General features: G+C 38.1%; 2 protein-coding genes across 6 annotated transcripts in view; both read left to right on the forward strand.

Annotated features, from left to right (window-relative positions):
* The first annotated feature begins 287 nt into the window (after positions 1-287).
* spata4 (spermatogenesis associated 4) lies at positions 288-6,594 on the forward strand. Of its 4 annotated transcripts, XR_014208362.1 has the most exons (7): positions 290-463; positions 760-889; positions 1,039-1,157; positions 1,454-1,674; positions 1,803-1,952; positions 3,656-3,678; positions 4,426-6,593. XR_014208362.1 is itself a non-coding variant. In XM_082178518.1 (6 exons), exons 1-5 carry the CDS (start codon positions 363-365, stop codon positions 1,910-1,912), a joined length of 681 nt encoding a protein of 226 aa, XP_082034644.1. In that variant the 5' UTR covers positions 299-362; the 3' UTR covers positions 1,913-1,952; positions 4,426-6,590. The 4 variants fall into 4 exon arrangements, 2 of the variants coding, with proteins under 2 accessions (XP_082034643.1, XP_082034644.1); XR_014208361.1 differs by lacking the exon at positions 3,656-3,678 and having other exon boundaries at positions 1,803-1,975; XM_082178518.1 differs by lacking the exon at positions 3,656-3,678 and having other exon boundaries at positions 299-463; positions 4,426-6,590.
* Positions 6,595-12,156: 5,562 nt separating this feature from the next.
* Positions 12,157-17,058, forward strand: part of gpm6aa (glycoprotein M6Aa) — a 33,455-nt gene continuing 28,553 nt past the window's right edge. The window contains exon 1 of one of the 2 annotated variants that reach the window (XM_082178591.1): positions 12,157-12,502. In XM_082178591.1, coding sequence (XP_082034717.1) covers positions 12,466-12,502 — 37 coding nt within the window. In that variant the 5' untranslated portion in view covers positions 12,157-12,465. The remainder of the gene's footprint in view (positions 12,503-17,058) is intronic. The other variant, XM_082178592.1, reaches the window with a different exon arrangement.

Raw genomic sequence — 17,058 nt, forward strand, 5'->3', positions numbered from 1 at the left:
TGAGTTGGACTCCCTCACATGTCAATGTTTTAATTGAGATTTCATTGTAAGTGCATAATTGGCTTTCAAAACTGTTTCTATTAATTTATTTGTTTTTATTTTCATGTTTTTTGTGTGTCTTGTACGTATGTAATGATGTGATGTAATTCTGCTGCCTATCTTGGCCAGGTCTCCCTTGCAAAAGAGATTTTTAATCTCAATGGGCTTTTCCTGGTTAAATAAAGGATAAATAAAAAATAAATAAAATATGATCTGCCAGCAGGTGGCAGCACATCAACTTCAGCGCGTGTCCCCGGGCTTGTTTCCATGCAACTCTCTTCGCCAAACAAACAAATCGTTTCTGTCGTTACCCTTACTTAGAAATGGCCTATTCACAGTCTCCTAAGAAGGCTGGTATACCACGAGAGGTTTTGAAATGGCTGCAAAGTCTTGATTTATCGTTTTTTCCAAAAAACGTGCGCAGGTGAGTAGGTTTGAGAAGATAACAGTCGCACAAGCTTTAAAAATTGAGTGGATCTCAATGTATTTGAACATAAAATCTTAAATATGGCATATCGCTTGTTAGTTTAGATTTCTAATCAAGTATAACTCATCATTTCAGTTATATTTCGCTGTTTAGTCAACTTCTGGCTACTTTTTGAAATAATGAAACACTTGGTTTAATGAAAGGACAAATTTGAATGAAAAATAAACAAATATGAATTACCATTAAGGATGAAATGTGCTATACACGTGCCTTGCTCTCTTTTTTGACCAAAGAGACTTTTCCAACGGATACCTAGTGGCGGAAATATTTTCCTGGTATTTCCCAGAGGATTTTCATATGCACTCCTTTGACAATGGAACTTCCTTGGGTACCAAACAATCGAACTGGTCCCAGATTGAGAAAGTGAGTTTGATACCCTGCAGAAATGATCACCAAATGACATGAAAATTATTTTGTATTAATGTTCTTTGATATGTCTATTATGCTTTGGACTTTTTCTTCTTAAAATATTCCAGTTTAATAAAGATCTTGCCTCTTTGGTTGTTTAAAAGTTTATTGTGAAGCAAAACATCAGTCTGATGAAGGAGATCATAGATGGCACAATCCACTGTAAACCTGGAGCTGCAGAGCTTCTTGTGCAGGAGATTTACAGCATTCTGACCAACAGAAGGTGAGCTTTCCTTTTTACTTTCTCATCAGATTATGTCAACCAAATTATAACCAAATAGCATTTTTGCCATTGTTGTTAAACTCACATTTTGTTATTCTCTATTCTGGTATATAAAGCCCACTTCTCATGATATAATCCATTTCCTATGGATAAAAATAAATGCTTTAAGTGTGTAATATAAATATGCAAATTGGCCTGCAGCCATGATTTCGTAATGAGTCACATATGCTTCAAAGGCTAAGGACTAATTAATGTCACACCTTGTCTTCATTTGGCTTGTTTTATGCTTCCTGTAGGATCCAAACCATCCAGAAGGTGGAGCAAGGCTTCACAGACAAGGCTTATCAAGACCAGTTGCCCATGGTGGCTCGTTCCACAGCCTCAGTGGCCATAAAGAGCAACTTGAGACTCAGTGAGGTTATAGCTGAACCAAACATTTTCACCAACCAGTGCAAGGTCCTTGCAATCATACACAGGCACATAGAACAGAGAAAAGAGGACAGAACCCAAGACCCAAGTGAGTAACACTCGTTGACTCATTTCTGTTTGCCTCAAGATGTGTGTCATGTGAAAGGATGTGTTATTCTATAGTTCATGTCATATTTTCAGTAAACAGTACATTGAATTTTGTGTACTTCTTGATAGAACGATTCGATGTTAAGCCCACTCTTGGAGAACAGGCTGTCAGATTGTATCTTGTGGCCCACAAGAGCGAGCCAAACCTCCTGATGAACACCAGTCAAGCAGCTTGTTAAGTGCCTGGCCCTGCATTCCCAACAGAAGGATGAGATATACGTAAGCCAAAAGTCTTAATCAGGGTTCCTCAAATCCGGTCCTGAAGGGCCACTGCCCTACAGAGTTTAGCTCAAACTCTGAAAACTCACCTACCTGTGGCTGTGTCCACAATCGCCCCCTATGCCCTCATTCACTATTCCCTGCATTACTGAATGAAATGGAGTAGGAGTGAGTGAAATAGGAGTGAATGAAAACCCGAATGAAAAACAAATAATCGTTTGAAACTAAGCAAACTGGCAGCTCCAGTAGTTAGATGAAAAGATTTATCTTGAACTCTTTCATGGAAACTAGCATGTACAGTATAAACCTTAATCAAACAATTTAATAATCAAGTAAAAAGAAAATGAGACCTGTGTGATATAACACTGTAGCCACATTGGACCTGCGGTTTGGAAAATGGATGAATGGATGATTCAGCTGTGGGCGCCATCTTCAGGTCAGACATGCGAATTCATTCGGCATGACCCTTACAGTGCATTATGGGTATTCTCTAGCCATTGAGTGTATGGCCCTGTCACAAATGGCACACTTATGCACTTACGGTCTTGTGGACAATGGCTGCCGCGCACACGTGTCTGTTAAGTCCATGAGACCATAGGATGTCCCATTTTAGGTTTCAGAAGGGTTGCCTTCAGACCCCCTTTGCGGTCGAGATGCGCCCTCGATTCGCACTTTGTCAGAGCCAGCACTGAAGCGAGCTCTGCAGCAGACTTCCCTATTTAAGGGTCGGGGGGTGATTTCGGACACAGCCTGTGATCCTGAAGACCTTGATTAGTTTGCTCGGATGTGTTTGATCAGGGTTGGAGCTAAACTCTGCAGGGCATTGGCCCTCCAGGGCAAGATTTGAGGAACCATTTGCTGCGTCCGAAGTTGCATACTATCTTGAGTAGGTACTCATTTTAAACAAGTAATTACTTCACAACTGCTAAAAAGGTATGTTCTAAATAGTATGAATGTGTGTAGTATGAATGTAATCCGGACATACTACATGCGCCATGTTGTCATTATCATGTGATCTACCAGCGTCAGTTGTGTTGCTTCACTGCCATTCACAAATCCTCTGCTGTGGCCTCATGGGATAGTGAAGTGTCCATCCTGTGCACACTTCAGAATCTCACTGGAAGAAGTAACCATGTGTGAATGAAAATGCATATTTGTCATTTTAACAGAACTTAGGGCTGGTGATGCTTGAGATGTTGGTCATTCAGTGTTTCTGTAAAAAAATAAAAAATAATTGACAATTAACTGATAAAATGATACTACTAATTCTACTACTAATAACAATGTAAAACACGCTAAGGTCTGACGCCTTCACACTTCAGTTTAAGGTGCATCAAATACTGTACACTGCATAAAGTGCATATCCATTGAGTTGAGTTGCAGTAGTGAAAGTGTCAAGTGCTCAGTTAGAGTGAAGGCAAGTGATACTTCTAACTCAAACTCTGGCGAGTGAAGTCTAACAATTCATTAGCCAAGGGCTAGTGATAGACCTTATTTAGTCGCCTAAAATGTTGTCGCATATTCAAGTGAATTACTTGCATTGTAGAGGGTTTCTACTCTTTTGTGAATTCGGACATACTACTTTTGTCGCATACTGTTTTTAGCCTGCTATATAGTAGGGCAATGCTGTTTTGGATGCAGCCCTGGTCTAAATGCTTAATTTAAACAAACCATGTTGTTTTTCGTGTTTTGTTTTTTTACAGAGCTGAGTCACAAGCAGTGTTGGGTAAGCTATTCAGAAATGTTAGCTAGCAAAGCTACTAACTACTACAAATGAACTAAGATGATCTGAGTTCTACCCTTTAGAGAAAGCAGCTAGTTATACTACAAACTACTGTACATGGCAAAATATTTCAGACCATTTTGCTTAACTGTTTGAAATGAAAGGACTCAAAAGAGTCATTCATTTGCACTAGTTATGCTTTAAAACAGGCAGTTTCAAAATACAGGAATGATTGCTGAAATATTGTGTGAGAAAATTTGATGTTGTAGAGAAGTGTCAATGTTATTGCACTACTTAAAATAACTTCTCTGTTGAACAGTTAGTCTCTAATGGTTATGGTTTAAAACATTTATGTGGAGAAATGTGATTAGACTAATCTACAAATAATTGATTACTGGTGGTAGCAACACTACTGCCCAACAGTGTTGCTATTGTGAACTAAAACTATTACAATTTGTTTTCATTAGCTGAAATAAAACATTAATATTAGATGAGAAAAATTTAATATAAATGTTACTACTGAAATAAAATGTTTAAGTGAAATTGCTAAAATTACTAAAACATTCAAATAAATTGAAGCTAGAAATATATAAAAAATGAAAAACACGAAAAGATAAAAGCTTATTAATAAATACTATAATAGTGCATAAATAATACTATACATTTGAGTCCAGTGTTGGGCAGCAGAGTTTTTTGTTGTTGTTGTATTTATCTGTATTGTATTAAGGGAATGTTTGTGTTTTTGTGCAGGTTCAGTGGCGTCTGGATTCAGAAGCAAATGCTTTGCGGATATTGGAGGCAAATAATGAGACTGTTTAAGGTAGATGTCCAACGAAGGTCTTCAAAGCACATTCAAAATGAGGCCCTAGATATCTTGAGCACAAGATTCATTCCCACAATAAATAAAAAGTATAACAAGCATACACATCAGTATGGATGCTGCTTTTGTTGTCAATGCTTGAACAGAACACATACATAAAAAAAAGTTTGGCATTGGATTAGAATTTTCTACATTGGAATAGCTTCATCTTACGGGTCAACAAATCCATTGTGATTTACTCAGAAATATTCAGTGCTTCAAATTTTTCATATTTTTCAGAAGAACTGATGTTCATTAATTTGTTAAAGGAATAGTTCAACCAAAACTTTTTTTTTTTCATTGATTCATAAATATATATGTTTTCTTCTGTAGAAGGCAAGAGTACAATATAAAAAAAAAATATATATATTTTTCATATGATCTTATAAAGCCAAATTAAAAGGAACAGAGTGGAATTGAAATTATTCACTTAGTCTGTTTTCATCCATAGATCTTATTCATGCTTTTGCTAATTCAGACCCAATATATCATGATATTTGAACCAACAAAGTTTATGAACAATTATTTTCCTCTTTCTCCTTATGTGCTGTTTCTATGTTTATTCTCCATGAGAATATAGCATATAAGTGGTTTGAACTTTCTTCCTTATTGTCTATTATGGTTTTTGTCTTTGGAGCTTTGAAGAGTTGGGTATTCTCTTGCTCTATGAAAAAGAGCACTCTGGCCATTTTCCTTAATCTTCTTTGGTGTTCCATAGAAGAAAAATAAATCGTATAGGTTTATAACATCATTTAAGTACACTGTCTGGAGCTAGTATCATAAAATGGCAATTAAACAAGCATGAGGTTTGATTGTCTCTTTGGAAAAGCATAAATTCAGCATTTATTGTTTAACCCCAGCAGCTCTCAGGCCTGTTGTTGCATCTCTGTTATCTCTGTATTGAGAGGGCTCTGCTTTCTTTGAAAGCTTTCTTCTTCCCCGCTTCACCCAAGGCCCACTGCAAATTAGACCTTCATTTAGCAAACCCACCGTGAGACAGGCAGGTTTTAGGCAAGTTGCCCGGGTGCCTGTTTACCCCCTCTGTTTCTCTCCCCCTTGTACACACACAAACACATAGTGTCACACAGTCTCTTTCACTCTCACACGGTCGCTACCGCTGTCAAACATAAAGAGTGTATCTGTCGTGTTACCATGCATCTTTCAGACTCAATTCATAGCATAAGTTGCCATGGATATCTGAGGCGAGCATACTGCTTTTCATGAATGTGCCCAGAAATGAACTTTTTAGACCGCCTCGTCTCTCTCACGCTCGCTCTGTTTTTCTCACCCTCCTCCTCATGTTGTTTTATGTCTGGTATGGGCATTTAAAAACCAAATAATAGGCTTTGTGCAGAATAAAATGTCATGAGGTGTGAATGATATGACCCTGAATGCAGTCATTTAATGTTATTAAAATCAGTCTCCGCTCTCATTGATGGTCAACAATAACAGGAAATGAAAGTAGGGGGAAAAAACCATTAATCTATTAAATTATGATTTGTTTTAGTGACCTAACATTTCTGTTGTAATTTTCACACTCTGATGTCATTCTAAAACTGTATGACTTTCTTTCTTCTATGAAACATGTTTCACTGTGTTTTAATGGAGTCCAATGTTACAATATATTTTATGTTCCACAGAAGAAATAAAGTCAGGGCTGGAACAACATGAGGGTGAATAAATGACGACAAAATGTTTAAATCTGGTTGAAATATTCCTTTTGGAAAATAACCCAGCGCCATTTGCATATGCATTACATCTATACTATGTTAAACAGCTCTTTCAAATGCTTCATTCTAATTAGTACATTGCAGAATTCAATCTTTTTGTATAATAAACTGACTGTTTTCCAAGGCAACTTTCATTGTGCCGTTCATTGTACTTTCATATCTCCCATATCACGCTGCTGTCTCTCTTGTCATTTGTCCCATCATGTGACTCAACAGAGTGGAGAACTACACCACATTCGCATGATTTCAACGTCACCATCACTAAGCTTCCGACAACTCTTTCAGTCTTTGTTAAAAAACAATTTTCCTTAAAGTTTGAGTTATAATAGTTTGCAAGAACACAATTATAAGCACAACGAGGCTGTGAAAGCGGACTTGTGTGTAGATGAGTTTACCTGGTCGGCTGAAGACGTTTAATGTTCCCGACAACCTCTGTAATCCCATTTAGACACTGAAAAAACAAGACATTTACAAGACATTGAAAAAAAACATGGAAATATCTTGAGCTTGTTCACCACAGACCTTATTTCAAGCATTTCACTAAAAACCAATTCAAAAACACATTGACTTCAGGTCAGTGGAACCGGAAGTGCTAAAATACGAATTCATTTCTGGGTTTTGGCCAACAAATACATTGTCCCCGCACCACTCTATGTGGCTACGTATTGTTTTAAAAATGACCTCTGAGAACATCTGTATTAATTTTATAGTTAGCTAAACCCTTTAAAGGATGGCTAGAAGCTTAGGAGTCTCCAGTTAAACTTAAAATCGATGTTTTAGAAAGAAGTCTCTTATGCTCACCAAAGCTGCATTTCATGGGAAATACAGTAATATCGTAACATACGATTAAAATATAAAATAACTGATTTCTATCATAGAAATATTTAAGTGTAATTTATTCCTGTGATGTCAAAGCTGAATTTTCAGCATTACTACTCCAGTCTTCAGTGTCACATGATTCTTCAGAAATCATTCTATTATGCTGATTTGCTGCTCAAGAAACATTTCTTATTATTAATTATTCTTAATGTTCTTATTATTAATTACTAACAGTTGTGTTGCTTAATATTAATCTTGATTCATTTTTTCAGGATTCTTCGATGAACAAAGAGTTCAAAAGAACAGCATTTATTTTTAACAATGTTTTGTTTTACTATCACTTTTGATCAATTTAATGCATCCTTGCCAAATAAAAGTATTATTTCTTTAAATTTTATTTAATTGAAAATAAAATCTTAATGACCCCAAACTTTTGAATGGTACTATATCTTGGATTGGATTATTAATACTGTTTCAGGTAAAAAAAAAAAAAAAATTTAATGGAATTGTAGCTATATCCTTATGATAATCTGCAAGTAAGATCATGTAATAGTTTGAACTATATGTCTTTATTTATTTATTTAGCTGTGTATATTAATTCAGGCGTTATCATACAATAAACCCCTTCAGGGTGATACTAGACCCTGACGGGAAGCAAAGGAGAGCCCTGTCAAGGTTTATTTTGCATTAACTTACATATAAAGCATGATGTTCTGTGCTCTCTGCACATTGTGTGCTCTGTGCATCCATGTATGTGTGTATGCGCTGCCTCTTGAACAGGCGATATCTAAAGTAGGTTTCTATGGTAACAAGTCAGCTAGAGCTACAATCGTGCGGGAGATGGTGGCGCTCACTGCAAGCATTTCAGAATAAACGCACACTGGAACACATTTTGTGTGATGCTTTCCAGTGCCAACTAACTGCATGTAGACGGCTAGATGCCCTTGTAGAGGCCATCTTAGCCATCTGTTGTGTGTTTTTTTCATCTGGGCCTGCAGTGCAAAATAAGGAGGATGCATGTATTTGAGAGTTAGAAGAGGGGGGGTTCCGATTCATGTGTTTAATCCAGACATGAACATGATTAGCCAGAAGGGGATTGGGTGTTAAAGTGTCGCTCATTAACTTTTGGTTTTCCCCTCTAAAACACACCCCATACTCATTGCCTGTGCATCACACATTAACACATGCACATTCGAACAACACACACACTTGGCGGCGAGAGCCAACGTCTCTCTCCCACCACCTTCCCAGAAAAGCAGCATCATCAGGGTCCAGGGTGTGGCTGTATTTGTGCCGGCATAGACTCCATGACATGTGGCAATCATATTAGAGGTCATTTTTTTCTTCTGTTTATTCCTGATGAAGTTATATCAATACATTTAATTTGCTATAATTAAATTCTAGGATTTATTATAATTTAATAATATTCAATATTTTAATAAGAGCAGATTTTTTTTTTTTATGATTTAATTAATATGTAATGATATAATCAAATATTATATATAATATTATTATTATATATATTATATATAATATTTGATTATATCATTACATATTAATTAAATCGTCTGAAAATATACTATTATTCATTTACAAGTAGATTTTGTAATTGACAAAAGAAGATTTTTAACAGCTTTTTTTTTAACAATGAATGCCTAAAGGCAACATTTTGGATGTCTCCCTTATCTGATCCATCCATGTGATGTATTGGAGTCTCCGCCATTGAGCTGATGAGTTGAATCAGATGTGTTTGATTAGAAAGAGTTTGAAGACGTGTACTGTAAATGTGCCTCCTGTAACAGGGTTGAAAAAAACAATCTTAAATGCCTTGTTTGATAATAGAGCACAGAAAGCCTTGTATCCTATTATATTTAGTGTCAAATATTATAGTCTACATTTGGTGTTTTGTGCCTGTGCAGTGATGCTATTCTTGAAATAGATCACTATATATGTGGGCACTCAGGGCAAGAATGTTAAACATGGCGTAGCAGTATCAACACATCAGACAAATTGTTATTGTCAGAAGACATGCATGATGGGGGGTAGAGTTAGGGGCTGTTCACACAGAATGTGTCCTGTGTGTGAGCGGCCCCTAAGACACTTTCAGTAGCAACTGCACCCCAGTTGCATACTAAATGCTATTCTTGGATTCTAACTAAGAAAGTCGACCTTCACAAGTTTAGAACTTAAAAATGCCTGTAGAAAGTAAATCTGTCAGCATTTCGGCCAGGACATGTTGATGTATCTTTCAAAGTGTCAACAGATCATAAGCCAGTATTTAAAGTAATGGGGCCAGTAAAAACTCAAGTACTCATTGCAACGCAAATAGAGTTATTTCTAGATTGCCCACGATTGCCTGGCATTTCTGTATTAGAAATGATTTATAGAGTTGTTTAAATACATTTTCTAGTGATTCATATTAAATCACTAGAAAATAAATATAAAATCATAATCTAGTGATTACATGAGATGAGCATTATAACCATGCACTGGCTGTCTTATCATAACCACCAACAGCTGATTAATTGCAAATGAATCCACAAATTGCTGGTTGTATAGTGAAGGAAATACACATTTTAATTCAATTTTAATGACATGTCTATGCTAAATTGCATGTTCTAACAAATATGGCTGATTAAGTGCGTAAAATTTGACAAAACAAAAATTCTTGCCTTTTTATGCCTTATGTTTTTGTCACCCGAATGACACTCTGAATATGTTTCATCACACACACACACACACACACACACACACACACACACACACACACACACACACACACACACACACACACACACACACACACACACACACACACACACACACACACACACACACACACACACACACACAAACGAACATATAAAGAATCACGTGAGCGTGCATGCCATATGATGTTATATTCATCACAAGCAGTTATATTTCATCCATGTTGCGCACAGAAGCAGCGAAGCTGAAAAAAAAACTCTCAAGATGTCATTATTATCAGATTTACTATATATATTTATGTGTATGTACAGTGGGGAGAACAAGTATTTGATATACTGCCAATTTTGCAGGTTTTCCTACTTACAAAGCATGTAGAGGTCTGTCATTTTTATCATAGGTACTCTTCAACTGTGAGAGACGGAATCTATAAAATCACATTGTATGATTTTTAAATATTTAATTTGCATTTTATTGCATGACATAAGTATTTGATCACCTACCAACCAGTAAGAATTCCGGCTCTCATAGACCTGTTAGTTTTTCTTTAAGAAGCCCTCCTGTTCTCCACTCATTACCTGTATTAACTGTACCTGTTTGAACTCGTTACCTGTATAAAATACACCTGTCCACACACTCAATCAAACAGACTCCAATCTCTCCACGATGGCCAAGACCAGAAAGCTGTGTAAGGACATCTGGGATAATATTGTAGACCTGCACAAGGCTGGGATGGGCTACAGGACAATAGGCAAGCAGCTTGGTGAGAAGGCAACAACTTTTGGCGCAATTATTAGAAAATGGAAGAAGTTCAAGATGACTGTCAATCTCCCTCGGTCTGGGGCACCATGCAAGATCTCACCTCGTGGGGCATCAATGATCATGAGGCAGGTGAGGGATCAGCCCAGAACTACACGGCAGGACCTGGTCAATGACCTGAAGAGAGCTGGGACCACAGTCTCAAAGAAAACCATTAGTAACACACTACGTCGTCATGGATTAAAATTCTGCAGCGCACGCAGGGTCCCCCTGCTCAAGCCAGCGCATGTCCAGGCTCGTCTGAAGTTTGCCAATGACCATCTGGATGATCCAGAGGAGGAATGGGAGAAGGTCATGTGGTCTGATGAGACAAAAATAGAGCTTTTTGGTCTAGACTCCACTCGCCGTGTTTGGAGGAAGAAGGATGAGTACAACCCCAAGAACACCATCCCAACCGTGAAGCATGGAGGTGGAAACATCATTCTTTGGGGATGCTTTTCTGCAAAGGGGACAGGACGACTGCACCTTATTGAGGGGAGGATGGATGGGGCCATGTATCGCGAGATCTTGGCCAACAACCTCCTTCCCTCAGTAAGAGCATTGAAGATGGGTCGTGGCTGGGTCTTCCAGCATGACAACGACCCGAAACACACAGCCAGGGCAACTAAGGAGTGGCTCCGTAAGAAGCATCTCAAGGTCCTGGAGTGAACCCAATAGAAAATCTTTGGAGGGAGCTGAAAGTCCATATTGCCCAGCGACAGCCCTGAAACCTGAAGGATCTGGAGAAGGTCTGTATGGAGGAGTGGGCCAAAATCACTGCTGCATTGTGTGCAAACCTGGTCAAGAACTACAGGAAACGTATGATCTCTGTAATTGCAAACAAAGGTTTCTGTACCAAATATTAAGTTCTGCTTTTCTGATGTATCAAATACTTATGTCAAGCAATAAAATGCTAATTAATTACTTAAAAATCATACAATGTGATTTTCTGGATTTTTGTTTTAGATTCCATCACTCACAGTTGAAGTGTACCTACGATAAAAATGACAGACTTCTACATGCTTTGTAAGTGGGAAAACCTGCAAAATCGGCAGTGTATCAAATACTTGTTCTCCCCACTGTATGTATCTATGCGTGTATGTATGTATGTATGTATGTATGTATGTATATATCTATTGTACATTTATATAGTCAGACAGAATATGAATTGAAAATGTATTGCTTTTATCTTGAGTTTAATGCAGCGAAAACGTAACCAGCATTAACCATTATTTTAGAGGAGGGGTGTAAACTGGAGGCTTTTACTGGCTTGCAGCTTGACTCCCCCAAAAACCCACCTTTCTCTGTCCGCCTATAGTGTGCTGATCCATTTTTTTGGGTGGTTGTCGATTTGTTGTTTTTGTATCCCACACTTGAGCTTATGTTACCTCGTATATAAACGCACAAATAGAATATATAGAGGTCTGAATGTCTTAACACTCACTGGTTTGCACAAGCCTCCGCTGAGATGCCACACTGAACCTCCTCACACAAGAGAAGTCAACTGAAAAAAATCGGTGTTGACAGCAGCTCTCCTTGGTGAGGAACAGGGTAGTAGCAGGAGCGAGAGAGTGAGGAGAGGGAGGAGGGAGAGAGAGAGAGAGAGAGAGAGAGAGAGAGAGAGAGAGAGAGAGAGAGAGAGGGAGAGAGAGAGAGAGAGAGGGAGAGAGAGAGAGAGAGAGAGAGAGAGAGAGAGAGAGAGAGAGAGAGAGAGAGAGAGAGAGAGAGAGAGAGAGAGAGACTTGTGCACTGAGAGCCAGCCTCAGCCTCTATTGTGGTAAGCAGGCAAGGGAAGGAGTTTAAGGAGCGGACTTTAAACCCACAGGCGCAACACTGGTCACTGCTGTAGAAACCCCCGAAATCAAAGGACAAGGCAACATGGAGGAGGACCTGGATGAGGGACAGACCCAGAAGGGTAAAGGAATGCCTTTTATCTCCTTTGTTTCCCCGTCCATCTTTCCGATTGTGTTGTTTACCTTTGTGCCTAATCCGTCACTGCTTTTCATTGTCTTTGATCTTGTGGATTATAAAATGAGGTTATGAAAATGATCTGAATAGGTTATTTTATGTGTGCTGGGAGAAGTGTTTTCTGCCATATTTTAATGAGAATTTTTTTAATTAATTCACCGATGATGTATTTCATGCACTGTGATGCATTGCATGAATTTTTATTCTTTGAAATTATGAAAATAACGTGGCGGAGCAAATATGCTCCTTTAAAAAAAAAAAATTATTGATAGATTTTAGATAGGACAGTGATTGTGTAGAGGGGTGTGTGCAGGGGCTGGATCCTGTGTGTATGTGTGTGTGTGTGTGTGTGTGTGTGTTTGTGTGGACCATCTGATGGGTCTGTCTTTGTTTGCCGCGCATTTCTGTCAGTCTGTCTGAAGGAGGCTGGAGACAGATCCGTCTTCTGGATGCAGTGGACATTTATATAATTGTCCAAATTCTGTCATTGTTTCCCCCTCTTTCATTTCATATTCCTTTGCTTGCTCCTCCTTTTGTGTGCAGGAGCATTTGTTTGCTTTGTGTGAGAGGGAGCTTGCTATTTATAATACCACCCTTTGCAGGGGCTGAATTTCGAGCTCGGGAGGAGATCATTGTCTTTTTTTTCTTTTTTTGTGGTCTATAGAGAAAATATTTGGCGAGAAGCTAAGGAATGGGAATAAAAATAATCAAAATACCAGATTTCTGAACTATTTCCACCTCCTCTCGCTCCATCTATGACGGCTCTTTATATTTCAGGGTTTTTTTCTTCCCCTCCTCCCTTCTGAAGCAGTGTGATGATAGCAGCCATGTCAGGTCTGCTGTGCTTAGACTGTCAGTGAGCTTGTGTGATATTTAGCACATGAAATATTGGAGGATCACTGATTTATGCTCAACCTGCCGGGGTGATTTGGTGTTTTATTTTCGTATTTATTGTTTGCTTGATTTCTTGAACCAATAGATGCCATGATTGGCTGGATCTAGTCATTTAATCTGAGAATCACAAATGCACAAAGCCTGTTAACACTGATCTATTTTGTTTCTCTTTTCTGTAATTTTAATGTTTTGCATTTAATAGCTAGATGTTTGTTTGTTTGTTTTGTTTATATAGAAAATGCTTATTGTCCATAAAATGCACCAGATGAACTTCATGATAAAAATGCAAGTCTAGGATATGACGTATGTCTCATTTGACCTGGTTTTCTTTTAATATGTTTTCCTATGCACTGAGTGAGAATTCCAAATTGATCTGTGGGAATCTGGGAATCCCAAAAAGCGAGACTACATGAGAACTTCACTAGAGCTTTGACTGATGCACAATTTAGTTCCATAAATATTCTTACTGGTATTATTATTATTAAAACATTTGAGGTGTTCAACATTGTGTCATTTACATTTATAGATTTTGTGACTAACTTTGCATGTAATGTATACTTTTTTTCCTTTTCTTTTTTAAATCAATTCATGTATTCCATTGGAATCAAACCAATTTGAGCTACAGTAATGCCTGAATATTTAGCAATAAAAGGAAATGTATGCATATTTAATGCACATTTCCCTAATTCAGTGACATTTTACCTAATACATAATACTTACTAATGCTACTGTAACTGCAAAATACTAGTTTCTTAACTCCATAAAAGAAAAGCTGAAGTCCGATAATCAGCTGTAGTTTATTCACAGACGTGCATTGACCGGTGCGCTGACCCTATCGCTGCACAATAGATGAAGTGGGGAACTAAGCGGCCTCATGGGAGAATAGACATTTCATTACCTCTCATGATTATTGGATTAGAGGACATTAGGCCGTTAACACACACAGATACCATCCCACTCCTCGTCTTTTATTTATAGCTTTTACCTCCAAATTTCTGTCATCGCAACTGTTGACAGAGTACAGTTTGTTAGATGGGCTCTTAGCAGTCCCTACTGACAGTTTGACATGATACAATTCTGATCGGAGGTGTTCATAAAAGTGAGTGTTACAGAATCTCACAAAATGATACAGTGTGAGGTCATTTACACACACATGTAGCCATGTAAATGCTTCTTATTCTATCAAAAAAAAAAAGATAAATGGTTTAACACAGATTTTTGCTCATTACCTCACAGGTGTTTTGTCTGCCAAGTCAATACCCCCATGTCTTCTGCGCGTGTGTTTACGTTCTGACGTCAGAAACTGACAAAAACTGGCCAATTTCAAAATCTCATGGTAACGTTTGCTTGCATAGTCAGATGTAATGAGCTGATTTTTAATAGTCACCTGTATTTTGTTAACGTACACTCACTTATATTTTTGAGCACATCATTGCATGTTGTGATGCCTCTTGTGCTATCTTTAGTAGCTCAGCATGAAACAAATTCCTGATTCATTATTAATGCCCAAATCGAGTTATGATTGTCAGATGCATTGCGCATCTTTGAGTGCATTTATATTTCATCCATGCATCGAATCTTTGAATTATGCCATCAGTTTTAATCCTGTGGTGTAAACATACTTACATACATAGTTGTGATGGATCTGCAAAGCACCACATTCTTTTAAACTGCGATGTTGCAATGGAAATGAAATCGTGATTGAATTCTATACCTCAGTCTGCGGGATGTACGTTATTTGGCGATCTCGTTTCCTTCCTGTTGTTTTTTTTCTCTCTCCAAATACACAACCTATTGTGTGATCTAGTGGCAACCCTCTAATCTGGACACTCCTATTGTTCCCACACTCTGGTCAAACCTCTCAGGGACACTGAAGTTTCACTAATTGTCCTCAAAATTGAATCATATAGCTAATAATAGAAAGTGAATTCAGTGCACTATTGTTCTCCCTATTGTTTCCAACAGGTCAAATGACCATGAGAACAGAGAGTGGAACATGTTGAATATTTTGCAAGAATTCTGTTTTCTACACATTTGGTGCATTTCAAATCCAGATACAAATGAGCTACATATGTGTTCTTTTCTGCTGAGGGAAGGTATCTTGGAAGATGTTGGAAGTACGAGAACCTTCTAGCTGCCCCGTCAGGGATAAAGTCGTGTAGTCTTCGCCGTTCCTGCTGCGTTCAGCGCTGGACTGTCCCCCCCCCCCCCCTGTAATCCTTGTGAATGTGTCTCCCATTCAGCCCGTTTGCCGCTGTAAGTGGGTCATGGTGCTTGCAAAGGCCCGGCCCATTCTCAGGGCCCGCAACTCCATCGCCATGGCAACCCTGCTGGTTGATTAAACATGCGCAGAGAAGTCGCGTAGACGTGCGGTGATGAAAACCCGCTCGCTTTCAGGGAGGGGCCAGTGATAGAGACACACAGCGCTCCTCATGTAGCCACTTGATGTGATTGAATTCAACTGAATTTGAATTCTTTTTATCTGAACAGAAAAACGGCATTATGGGTAATGAAATGCTAATCACTTTAAATTGACAAATTATTCAAATCCTTTTGAATACTGTTAAAACAAAGGCCGAAGAGGGTCCAATTGAGCTGGTTATGAATGGAGAGTATTTGACTGTGGGTGTAAAAAGGTCACATTAAACGGCAAAACAAAGCTTTGTTCGCTGCATGATAACCAACACTTGCGTCTGTTTTCCTCTCCATCTGCCTGTTTCTCTTCCACTGTCTTTTTCTTTCATCTGTCGCAATCTCTTATCCGTTCACTCTCCCTTTCTCTCTCCCTTCTGTGCTGCGGATTAGCGTTAGCAGCCTTTTGTTGTGTACGTTCTTTGAGTGTCCTGTGAGAATGTTTCCCCTCTGAACATGTGTGGATATCAGGGTGAGCACTGGTTCGCAGTGAGCCCACAGTTCCAGGGATTAATTGGAGGTTGGGGGTGGGGCGAGGCGGGAGTGGCACTGAGGCTGTCAGACTGACAGATGGGCGTTGGGGTTGGGTGGGGTGATCGAGGGACATGGGGGAGGTTTGGGGGAAGTGGGGTGGGAGCGGACATTGCTTTATTATTAGAGGACCCTCTGGGATAGTGCTTTTGTTTATGTTGTTTGGGTTAGGCCTGTCTTTTGTGTGCATCATTTTTGGTTTAAAATCTGAAAACAATGTCCAAATACCAGTGTTATTTTAGTATTATTTATATATTATTATAGTATTTATTATAATATTTATCAATATTCATATTTCATTTTAATTTGAGTTTAACTTTTAGTATTTTTGTGTGCTTTTTGTCATTTTTATTTTTTTCTCAAATATTTCTATTTAGCTTTACTTTTATTTATTTCAGTTTTAGATTTAGTAATGTGACAGTAATTCGGCCTATTTGATTTCAGTTAGTTGCAAATGCAACATTTCTTATTTTTTTATTAAGTTTTTTTATTTATTTTTGTATCTAATATTTTTTTGTATTTTCATTTCTTATTTATACTAGGGGGCTGTTGAATGTTTGAATCTTATTGGTTGATGAGCGTTCAAAAAGGTGTGCAATTAATTTCAGGAAAATGCACGGCTAAAGTAGTTCCAGACAGGAATCATTTGGCAAAGTGATATGATAT

The sequence above is a fragment of the Leuciscus leuciscus genome, assembly GCF_965113295.1.
Source record: "Leuciscus leuciscus genome assembly, chromosome: 8".
Lineage (NCBI taxonomy): Eukaryota > Metazoa > Chordata > Actinopteri > Cypriniformes > Leuciscidae > Leuciscus > Leuciscus leuciscus.